The sequence below is a fragment of the Wyeomyia smithii genome, chromosome 3, assembly GCF_029784165.1.
Source record: "Wyeomyia smithii strain HCP4-BCI-WySm-NY-G18 chromosome 3, ASM2978416v1, whole genome shotgun sequence".
NCBI classification, from domain to species: domain Eukaryota; kingdom Metazoa; phylum Arthropoda; class Insecta; order Diptera; family Culicidae; genus Wyeomyia; species Wyeomyia smithii.
Window position 1 is genome coordinate 199,742,528 of NC_073696.1, and position 12,001 is coordinate 199,754,528.

The following is a 12,001-nucleotide window of genomic DNA, read 5'->3' on the forward strand; positions in this document are numbered from 1 at the left end:
CGCAAACAGCGCTTTCCGGTAACAGCCTGAATCCACAAAAGACATTTTCCCTTTCTTTTTTTATTTGCCTATGATGGATGTCGTGTGACGGGCTGTAGTAAAAGGCTGTGGGAAGAAGAAGCGTAAGGACTGCTCGGTACCTCACCGACAGCCTTCGTGCAAAGAAAAGCAAACTCGGCAATAGAGCGGCTGTGCACTGAAGGATGTGTGTATCGCATACCGAATGTTATATCAACCATACATGCTATCGTCGACATGGGAATAAGGTGAACTGCAAAGAAAAAAAAACATTCGTGTATGGGGAACTAGACGGCAACGCTATAGTCGCAATATATTTTATCTGTAGGCTGTTTTTATTTGGCCAATACCAACACTTTCATAGAGATACGCTCTCGAATGTCATCGCTCAGTACATTTTTGTCCCCTTGGTCGTGTCCAAGTTTGTACTCTTTCGCACAGTGGGGCGACTCCATACAAAGGCTGGCCAAGCAAAAAAAGTATCGATAAATGCGAAAAAAACTTGGTATTTACATAATTTGGGGGCGCTGAACACGAATTTGGCATCCATTTTTTGTTTGAGGCCGTCCATAAAGCACGAAATCCAATTTTTAATATTTGTTGGCACTTTTTTCCTTTTTTTATAGAATTATATGATCTTTGACCACAAGTAGTGCTACCGGGCGTCCTCCCCATTGAAAAAATACGTAATTTAAGGACGACCCCTCGAACTAAACAAATTTTGCCTAAATATAAATATATTTTTTTCAATAAACTAAAACAACATAAGCAATACAAACTAATTACAAATTGAAAAAATCATCATCAGCATCATCACCTTGCGCTGTGATCGCTTAAATCTCGGGTTGAATTGTTAACAGATAATTCGAAGTCGATTATACTTATCAGCAGGAAAAATGTCTTTCGCTGCAATTTTCATTTCTTCTAGTAATTTTCGATGTTTCATTATTTCATATATATGTTATCTTCCTAATCCGGTTTCTATGGTTGCAAGAGGACATTTAAAAACATGTATAACACCATGAATTGACAACTTACTAGACATTGAATTAGGTGGTACCGCTGAAGTTGAAGGCTTCATAATAAAATTCAACAAATTTATGAATTTGAAAACCAAGACACTGGAATGACACAACGTTCTAAATGAATACGAAAAGATGCGGAAGGCGACGACTGTTTTTTGTTTTTTTCTCATAAAGCAAAATGTGTGCTTTACTGTTGTATGCCAACGAGTGCGAAGCAAAAGCAATCTTCAAACGGGCTATTGTTAGCCGGAGTTTGATGGTATGAATTTGCTGCTAGTATTTAAAACTTCAATCAGTTTAGCGAATTTCACGATCATAAATTGAAAAGGGCTGAATGTTTTTAATATGGTTTTAAATTTGCAGAAAGTGATAAAGTTTGACATAATTAAAATTTCAGAAAGATTTGTTTACTATTTTCTTGTTTAACACTTATTTTATAACTTTTAATTGATAAATTTTGTAATTTTGGCCAAATATTTATTTTACTCTTACGAATTTAGTTCGATATCATAAATTTCATTAATGGGGTATCATGGTTATGATTAAAATTAATCCTGGATGAAATTTCAACCTCAAAAAAAAAATGAAAAAAACTGCTATCGCTTTTTTCACTAAAGTGACAATTTGCGCAGTTTTGCGCAGCAGCAGAAAGCTTACGTTTTTACCTAAATTATGAATGTAGTCACAACCGTGGCAAACTGCGGAAACTAAACTTTTAAGCTACTTTTCTACAAAAAATCAGGTTTTTTAAAAATCTTTCTAGTGTCAGGCCTATTATGACCAAATTTTACAATATCTAATGAAGAGGGTTTGTTTTGCACAATATTTACAACAACTTATTCTTTGACGTCAAAAAAATCCAAGCTATCATTGAAGCTACAGAGCGTTTCAAAGTAATGTACTTTTTTCAAAAAAATGACAAAAAACGTCAGTTCGCCAAAATTTTAAAAGTCATAAAAAATTCAGATTTCATGATATTGCGCCCAAATTTTGGATTTAGACACTTGAATGTTATAGCAATAAAGGAAAAATATTATAAAACAGCAAACGAAAAAAAAATTTTTTGGCTGATTTTTTTTTTTAAGGGGGGGATTTGTTAGTAGCTTAAGTATTTATGATAAATATTAGTAAATAATGAGTATGTGTGTCCAATCACAAATGGTGACTTCTCAACACTGTTAGAAATTTGTAATTTTAAATTGTTAAGATTTGTTTGCTTTCGCAATTAGGACTTATCATTCGAAGGGATTCAAACCTACTTGTCAGAAAAGGGGAAGTAAACTTACAACTAACTTATTTGCTAACCTATTGGCTATAAAGATTGAGGATTGCAACGATTTTTGTCGAAAATTGTTATTAATTTTATTTGACATAGCTTCTAATGGTTCAACACCAGTAAGTCTATGTTATTCGAGTGTACCAAACCAAGGAGGACGCTTCAAAATCATTTTCAAAATTTTATTCTGAATCCTTTGGAGCGTTTTCTACCTTGTTGAACAGCAACTTGACCAGATCGGTACAGCATAAAGCATTGCTGGTCTAAAAATTTGTTTGTAAATCAAAAGTTTGTTCTTTAAACAAAGTTTAGAATTCCTGTTAATGAGAGGATATAAACATCTCGTATATTTGATGCACTTGGCTTGTATATTCTCAATGTGCTCTTTGAAAATAAGTTTTTTATCATAAATTAGTCCCAAGTACTTAACCTTGTCAGACCAACTTAAAATAACCCCATTCATCTTGACAACGTGATTATTGTTTGGCTTGAGGAAAGAAGCCCTAGGCTTATGCGGAAAAATTATCATTTGAGTTTTAGAAGCATTGGGAGAGATTTTCCACTTTTGCAAGTAGGAAGAAAAAATATCTAAACTTTTCTGCAATCGACTGCATATGACACGAAGACTTTTTCCTTTTGCGGAAATGCTTGTGTCATCGCAGAACAATGACTTTGTGCATCCTGAAGGCAAATCAGGAAGATCTGAAGTGAATATGTTGTACAGGACTGGACCCAAGACTGAACCTTGAGGTACACCTGCTCTGACAGGAAATCTATCAGATTTTGAATTCTGATAGACAACCTGCAGAGTTCAATCAGCAAGATAATTTTTTTAAAATTTTGATTAGGAAAATTGGAAAATTAAAAGTTTGCAATTTCGCAATCAAACCTTTATGCCAAACACTGTCGAATGCTTTTTCTATGTCTAAAAGAGCAGCTCCAGTGGAATAACCTTCAGATTCGTTAGCTCGTATCATATTAGTAACTCTGAGCAATTGATGAGTTGTGGAATGCCCATGGCGAAATCCAATCTGTTCATTTGCAAAAATTGAATTTTCGTTGATGTGTGACATCATTCTGTTAAGAATAATTCTCTCAAACAGTTTACTTATTGAAGAAAGCAAACTGATTGGTCGATAACTTGAAACTTCAGCTGGGTTCTTATCCGGTTTTAAAATTGGAGTATTTTTTGCATTTTTCCATAATTTGGGAAAATATGCAATTTTGAAGCAGCAATTGAAAATTTTCACTAAAAATTCCATTGTGCTCTCAAGGAGATGTTTGGTTAGTATATTAAAGATTCCATCGTCACCAGGTGCTTTCATATTTTTGAAATTTTTAATAATTGATTTAATCCCATTCAAGTTAGTTTCGATTATTTCTGCAGGTAAAAAAATCAGGGAAGAAATTAAATCAAATTGACGTGTGACTCCATTTTCAATTGGACTCACAAAATTTAAATTTGAGTTATGAACACTCTCAAACTGCTGAGCAAGTCTTTGAGCCTTTTGTTCATTGGATACAAGAAAACGTTCACCATCTTTTAAAACTGGAATAGGCTTTGAAGGTTTCTTAAGAATCTTCAACAGCTTCCAAAAAGGTTTTGAATATGGTTTGAATTTTTCAACTTTAGTCTCAAAATTTTGATTTCTCAGAAGAGTAAATCTATGTTTAATCTCTTTCTGTAAATCTTTATAAATAGTTTTACAAACAGGGTCACGAGAACGTTGATATTGACGTCTGCGGACATTTTTAAAACGAATTAGAAGTTGGAGATTTTCGTCAATTATTGGTGAATCAAATTTCACTTGAGCCTTTGGAACAGAATAATTCCTGGCATCAACAATTGCACATTTTAATGCTTCCAAAGCGGAATCAATATTCACTTCGTTTTGCAAATCAAGCTCATTATTGAAATTTCTCTCAATATGAGTTTTGTATCTTTCCCAATTAGCCTTGCTATAATTAAAAGCAGAGCTCATAGGGTTTAAAACTGATTAATGTGATAAAGAAAAAGTTATTGGCAGATGGTCAGAATCAAAGTCAGCATGTGTGATCAAATCACTACATACTTGACTTTGATCTGTTAGCACCAAATCAATTGTTGATGGGTTTCTTACAGAAGAAAAGCATGTAGGACTATTCGGAAACAAAATAGAATAGTATCCTGAAGAACAATCATTGATTAAAATTTTGCCATTGGAATTACTTTGAGAATTATTCCATGAACGATGTTTAGCGTTAAAATCGCCGAATATAAAAAATTTCGAACGATATCTGGTGAGTTTTTGTAAATCTCCTTTAAAATAATTTTTGTGCTCGCTATGCATTGAAATGGTAAATATGCTGCGGCAATAAATAAGATCCCAAGTTCAGTTTGAACTTCAATTCCCAAAGTTTCTCGTCTCAAGATGGGGAAGAGCACGATGTTTGATTCGGCGATGAATAACAATTGCAACTCACCGCCGGAACCCTGAATCCTATCATATCTATGAACCATGTAATTGGGATCATATTATAATTTTATGTTTGGTTTCAAAAATGTTTCAGTAATAATTGCAATATGCACATTATTTACTGTTAAAAAATTGAAAAGCTCATTCTCATTGGCCTTCAATGAGCGAGCATTCCAATTTAATATTTTAATTGTTTTATTTAAAATCATTGCTAAATTTTAAATTAGAAACAATTTTAATAGTAAAATTTGTGCCTATTTGAATGGCTTCAAACATTGATTTTGCATGCAAACATGGCGTTCATAAGATCGAACATTGCCTGTTGCAAAAAAGAAAGTTTACCTGCCGTAATAGGCCCCAGGCAGTTGACATTAGAAAAAATATTTTCGGCAGTAATAGGTGTACAATTATTTACTAGCGTGTTTTGCTAACCCATATTAACGATCATTTTCGAGCTACCAGCACTAGGCGCACTAATGTTCGAACTACCTGTAACCTGTGCATAAGTTAAACGGATATGCAAAGAAGTAGGTAAACTATGCGTCACTGGTACGCTTGGAGAATTTTGTTTTGAAGTTGGTTTTAATTGTGAAATTGAATTTTGTTTACCTTGCCTTGCCTTAACAATTGCTAAACGGACTGGGCATTGATAATAATTTGACTTATGGTTGCCGTTACAATTCGCACAGCGAAAATTTTTACTCTCTTTCACAGGACATGTGTCCTTTTTGTGAGAAGAGTCTCCACAATTAAGACATTTTTGGTCCATGTTACAGAATTTGGAACCATGGCCATAACGTTGGCAAGTACGGCATTGGGTGATATGATTTTCACCTCCGCCATACTATCTATAAATTTCCCACTTTACACGCACATTATACAAAGCATGTGCTTTTTCAAGAGATTTTAAGTTGTTAACCTCATTGCGGTTAAAATGAATTTAATAATTATCAAGGGAAATTCCAGTTCTCTGACTGTTTTCGCCTCGTGATTTTTGTTTCATTAGAATTACTTGGGTAGCCAAGTAATTCTGTTAAAGTAAGTTTGATCTCATCAACGGTTTGATCGTTGGTGAGACCTTTCAATACGACCTTGAACGGCTTGGCGCTCTTCGTGTCATATGTAAAAAATTTATAATTAAAAATTTAAAGATATAATTTATATATCTTTTCAGTTAAATACTGAATAAGACGATTACGACCCTTTATTGAGTCGGCTAATAAGCGGCATTCGCCTCTACGACCAATTTGATAGGTAACTTTAACGTCAGAAACAAACGTTGAAAGTTCCTTTTTGAAAACATTGAGTTCAGAAGAAATAGTTACCACAATAGGTGGAACTTTTTCCTTTTTTAAAGAATTGACATTTTGTATAATTTCATTACTCATAACTTCCATTTCACCAGCTTCTTGCTCAGGCAAAATATCAAAAGGATTGTCACTACAGACACTCGAAGTGTCAGAAATAGATGCCTCTCTTTTCCTCCCCGCAGCGATGCGAGGTTTCTTTTTCCGTCTAGCCATTTCAGGTGATACGAAAAAAAGTTAAAACAAATGTTAAATTCAAAAGTAGGTAGTCTTGAGAAAGACTGATGGGAAATAACTTTCAGGTAGTCTTTAAAAGACACACTGACAAAACACAAACTTTGAAGCTATAGGCAGTCAAAGACCAGTCCACAAGCAACCGGAAAAACGTCTGATCTGTAGGACAGTTCAAGACGCACTGATTTTTTTTTTTGCTGATGGCCAGCGATTCCCCACTGTGTTTCGTGGTCACTTTATATGGAAAGACCCGTGTAAATTCTCAAATGTAATTCATAAGTTATATTCACTGTTAAAAAATTGTTTTATTCTCAGTGTGCATTTTTTCATGTCTTTATCAATCAATTTCCTACAGCTCGTCCACAGACAACATTTTTGTAATGATCAAAGAGATAATTTTTCAAAGATTTCCCCCTTTTGAAAAATAACTTGAATTAGGACAGTCCTAGTGCTGGAGGAAAGGTTATTTCTCGACTAGTAAAAGCGAGACAAACGAGTTTAGTTGAAACCCACAATGCTCGGTTCATTTTTTTTTCATTTTTTTTTCATTTTTTTTTTCAACTTCCGCGTGCAACTTTTTAAATTACCGCCTCATTTTATATAAATTGAGAACGTTTTCCACGTCATATTTCGCATATACATGCTACATTACATCATAAATAATTTTTTCCGATTCTGCATCAACCTCTGGTATATCAAGCGTCAGTGCGGCGTGCGAGCCCTTCTGCAACTGAAAACAAACGATGATTAATTTATTGGCCTATGCATCTATACGTAAAACATCAAATAAAAAAAAAAACATTTCTCACCCACAGGAAACCAACCAACGTTCGTTAAAACGCACACACAACGATCCGGCACTGTTGTACCGTGGGCCGGGGGGCGTTGAACTGCCGAAGGACATTCTAGACGAGTTGAGCCAATTCACTAGCAAGAAGAAAAACGGCATTATCGACGTCTGGTGGCTGTACGACGATGGTGGTTTGACGTTGCTGCTTCCGTACATTATTAGCACCAGGCGCAACTGGAGTGCCTGCAAGCTGCGTGTATTTGCGCTGGCCAACCGTAGAGCCGAGTTGGAGTTCGAGCAGCGCAACATGGCCAGTCTGTTGGCCAAATTCCGCATCGACTATTCGGATCTAAAGCTGCTTCCAGTTGTGACGAAGAAACCTGAACAAAGTACGGTCAGCTTTTTCAAGGGATTGATTAAAGATTTCACCGGTGATGAACCAGGTTTGTAATTGTAAATTGCGCTATTGTTCGACAAATTAAATTATTTTTGCCCATTTGCTAGGTCAAATCTCTGAAGCTGAGCTGCTGGCAGTTCAGGACAAAACTAATCGGCATTTGAATTTACGCGAGCATCTGCTGGAGCAGTCTACCAAGTCGGATCTGGTAGTGATGACGCTTCCGATGCCCCGGAAGGGCGTTGTATCTGCTCCGCTCTATATGGCCTGGTTGGAAACACTCAGTCAAGGACTTCCACCGTTCCTGTTCGTGCGAGGCAATCAAACCAGCGTTTTGACATTCTACTCTTAAAACTGGAGACACACGCATAAACACACACTCAAACACACATAAAAGCAAACATTCGCACCTTGTTACATATGACCTTTCCAGTATGTTTTAAATTGTCCGTAAAATATATTTCGCATTTTCTGTAGTTTCACCAGACGCAAAAGCAAACACATTTAAGTAATTTTTTCGTATGATTTCACGAAGCTGTTGCCGCAGTCAGCTGATACTGCGAGTCGTTACGGTTACTTGCAGTTAAGCGGATTTCGCAACGATTGCCCAACGATAAACAGTTTAGATTTTAGTTTTCACCTGCACCCATGCAAATTCACCGAAGCGTAGAAAGCGACGTAAAAGTGTGGAAAAAGTTATTCTCCAACCGTCAGTATTGCATTTTATACAGCAGAGTATCGCTTAACGCACAATTGTTATATCATTAAACTTTTTGTTATGAATAAGTTATCAGTTCTACTTCCACTAGCCGCTTGCTTGGGAAAAGTAACTTCGCCCATGTGCGGCATCGTTTGCCAGCTCATTGAAATAAATTAAGCGTTTATAAAAAAGTTCACATTATTTTTAGCTTAAATCCTCTTCCTGTTCCGATTCCATACAAGTAAGGTAACTACAATACAGGCAAAAAAGTGCAGACAAAAACTGTTTTGAGTGAGAATGGAACAGAAACAGAAATCCCCTGCATAATTAGCTGCTTGTGCTACAGATAACCATGCGTCTCCCTCCGCTCGCATGCGATGGAGATGTGGGATACTTTGATCTAAGGGGTCGTTTCTAAACTACAGTGATTTGTATACTCCTTCATCTTATTGAACTTTTCTCAAAAAGCATAAAAATCAACTTGTTAGTATACGTAAACGTTTATATAATTAGACATTCGCTGAGATTTTACATTTCGATCAAGAAAAAGTAACAGTCACAGCTTTGCGTACTGATTTAGAAATTATCGGGAGTCGAGAGGGACAAGTTGAAACAAACTTGTAAACCAATCATTATTAAGACTTTTTACACTCTTGAGGAGCAGAAAATGTATGTAATGAATATATCAAGATTGGTTTTATAAACCTGTGATTACTGTAAGTTGTTGCTTGCGTAGCACGGCGCAACAAGAAATAGATAGACGAAGACTGCTTTTCTGAATCCTTAACGGTCACTTTATCTGCACGAAGTATGATCCATTTTTAATTCCTGCATGTTTACGTATAAGTTTTAATTTAGGGTTAAGTTTTAACTAACTTTACAATAATCTTACGTCTACGTTTATTCTGGTGGTAGTTTCTTCCACTTTGCTCGCTATTTATATATTACGTGAATTGGAAGAAAATCATACATTTAACCTCGCTTCTCACCATAAGTCAATCTGCCGTACTATTACACTTATTTTCACTGGTAGTTAGGTTTATTTCTAAAATGTAGTATTAAGCAAATAATTGTTACAAATTTAAAAATTTCCCTTCTCCTGATTGATAATTTTAGCACAATTTGTAAAATAAAAAATTCTCCGACTAATTAGCTTTTCACGCTATTGATTTAGCTTAGTTTTTACGATACGCTGATAAACTGACGTTTCTGTCTATTCTGTCTTTTCTTTCTTTCTATCACTCAATCTCTCTCTACTGTACTGTCATTATGACGTCTTCTCTGCATTTGTGATGCTCTATGGGGAGGTACTCACAGATACTGGAGGCTCTGATGACAGTAGGTTACAATGGTCAGAATAAACACATAATACTGTAAAGGAATCGCTTTAACAAACAATTAGTTTAAAATAAGCATTAAAATTTTAGCTTTAAGTTGATCGAACTTAGGTTTGATTTACAATTCTATGTTTTGTTTTGTATGTTTGTATGATTTTCAATTTTTTTTTTGACGTTGACTAACAAAGTTAGGCGCCTGAATTTGAAAATCTAGTAACTCAACCAGGGAAAAGTGGTAAGGTTTTGAGCGCTTAATTTCCAGTCATTTATAACTAGGTTTTCGAGGTTTTGGCATCAATCGATCAGAAATTCTTTTACGGTTAAATTTATGTAACAAAAACAAACTATTGTTTGAGATACACTAAAGAAAAATTGGTATATAATATCGATTGTCTAAATCATGCCACGCAGCCAATCACTACCTCTCTTCTCGAGCACAGTCGACACTAACGGATACAATCGATCTGACTTTGTTGTTATTGTTGTTGTCACTTTCTGTTTCCGATGCTTATTTACGTTCCTTGTCATTCCATTTTCTTTTTAACCCCTCCTTCTTTCTAACTAACTGACGAAGCCTTGATATAAAAGGTACCGTTCGAACATTTCACCCCATCAGTTTCATTACTAAACCATACCGATTACATAAGGACGCTAGGTGTTAGCAGCTGAAAGGAGGAAAGACAAAATAGTACCGGTCATCTCGTGCCTGTTTCACCCGTAATGCTGGTGGCTGTTAGTAGTACATGGCTATTGCAAAATACTAAAATGGCTGGAATTCTGGACGGACTAACCAGTAAACAAGAATAATCGGCAACTGGCACCTTTTGGTGCCTCGAAGTTTTGTAATAGAAGCGTTGCAATTCCCTCTACTATTTGTTTTAATGCAATATAAGAACACGGTAGTCAACGTCATGTGGTCGTGTCTTGAATACCACCCTCCCGCTATTTCCAGCATAAAATGCCAAAAAAGTTTCTTCATGACAAAATTGTGTGTTTTCTACCAAAGCTTTATTTGAATTTATACCAGCTGAGTCTGGGGTGGGAACTAATGACATTTTTTGTCTTATGACTTACATTTTAAGTTGCAAAGTGGGCAATGTATGTAATTTTTTCGAGGATGCGAAAAATGAACAAGAGCTGGAGGTGTGACATTATTATGATATATGAAAAAAAAAAATCGAGAAATCGCCGATTTACAGAGTGTGTTTAAATTGCTCTTGTGTATTTTCGGAGCTACTTTATCAGTATTCAAAAGGCAAATTATTTCTTTAAATATTAAATAAGCATGTAAGTATTTTTTTACACGGACTTCGGAATTTACGCGGTTTCTTTCGTGGATTATTCAGAAAATATATATAAAATTATTAATATTTCATTATTTAGGGGAGGTTTTAGTCTATTTGGTCATTCACCACTTATTTTTCAGAAAAGCCGATTTTTTTAAGCGGCATGCTTTTAATGGCTTTTCATTTTCAAATCGCTTATTTGCAGTGTCCGATGAGTATACTTAACCCAATTACTGAATATTCCCTGATTTAACCTAACCTTTTCATATTTTTCCTTGATTATCAGCTAGATTTACAGGTGGAAATAAGGCTGCTATTGATTATTCTTCTAAAGTCTTTAGCAGAAATGATTAAAAACCTTTGAAAATGGAGTTTTTTTACGCGTGTGCAATAGGTTCGGGAACACACTTTATTCGGGTTAATCAATCTAATGATGTGAAGCGATATATTTCAGTGATAATTCTCTTTCAACTCTCTTTTTATTATTTTAATGGTAACCATGAAGAGCAGCGTTGATTTTGGATTACCATTTATCGATGACATGGAAAGATTCGAATTCTCTTGTTATTCTCCGTTCCGCACACACTGCAAGCAAGCGAACAAAACAAAACATACTCTATCGACAAGACATGTTCAGCATGCAGTGCTGCGGTCCGCCTGTTGATCCGTCTGTTGTGGAATGCCAGTGTCCAGTATGAGTCAACCGTCCTCGAGTTGCAGTAATCGGTTGTACAATGAGGACTAAATTTCAGCATGCTAGTTTTTATACGTGACTGCTGAGAGTTGAACTTCCTGCGTTTTTTTGTGGACTAGAGCGTGTACAACAACAACAATATCTAATCGCTTATCAAGTCAAATCGTTTGTGTACTTTGCCGTCGGCCGTGCTTGGGAAGAAGACCTTGTTTCAGCTCTGATTGGCCGAAACATGTGTTCAACAAGGCTTTCATTCTTCAATAGCACAATAGTTAGCATCAAAAAATCACAATTTTCTGCATTTTGGTGGACGCATTGCTAATTTCTCAATCAATTGATGTCAGAATGGAGAAAACTAATTGAAAACTGACTGAGTTTTGAGCATTTGAAAGTGCACAATTTTCGTGACGCTCTAGATGTTTTAGGTTTTCCAATTTGTAATCGTAGCTACAACAGAGGAAACTCAAAACACCCGCCCGCT

General features: G+C 35.6%; 1 protein-coding gene across 4 annotated transcripts in view; it reads left to right on the forward strand.

Annotated features, from left to right (window-relative positions):
• LOC129727108 (bumetanide-sensitive sodium-(potassium)-chloride cotransporter) overlaps positions 1–8,498 on the forward strand; it is a 160,940-nt gene extending 152,442 nt beyond the window's left edge. For all 4 annotated transcript variants that reach the window (XM_055684574.1, XM_055684578.1, XM_055684577.1 and 1 more), the window contains 2 exons: positions 7,132–7,549; positions 7,611–8,498. In XM_055684574.1, the coding sequence (XP_055540549.1) occupies positions 7,132–7,549; positions 7,611–7,855 (663 nt within the window). In that variant the 3' untranslated portion in view covers positions 7,856–8,498. The remainder of the gene's footprint in view (positions 1–7,131; positions 7,550–7,610) is intronic.
• Positions 8,499–12,001: the final 3,503 nt, after the last annotated feature.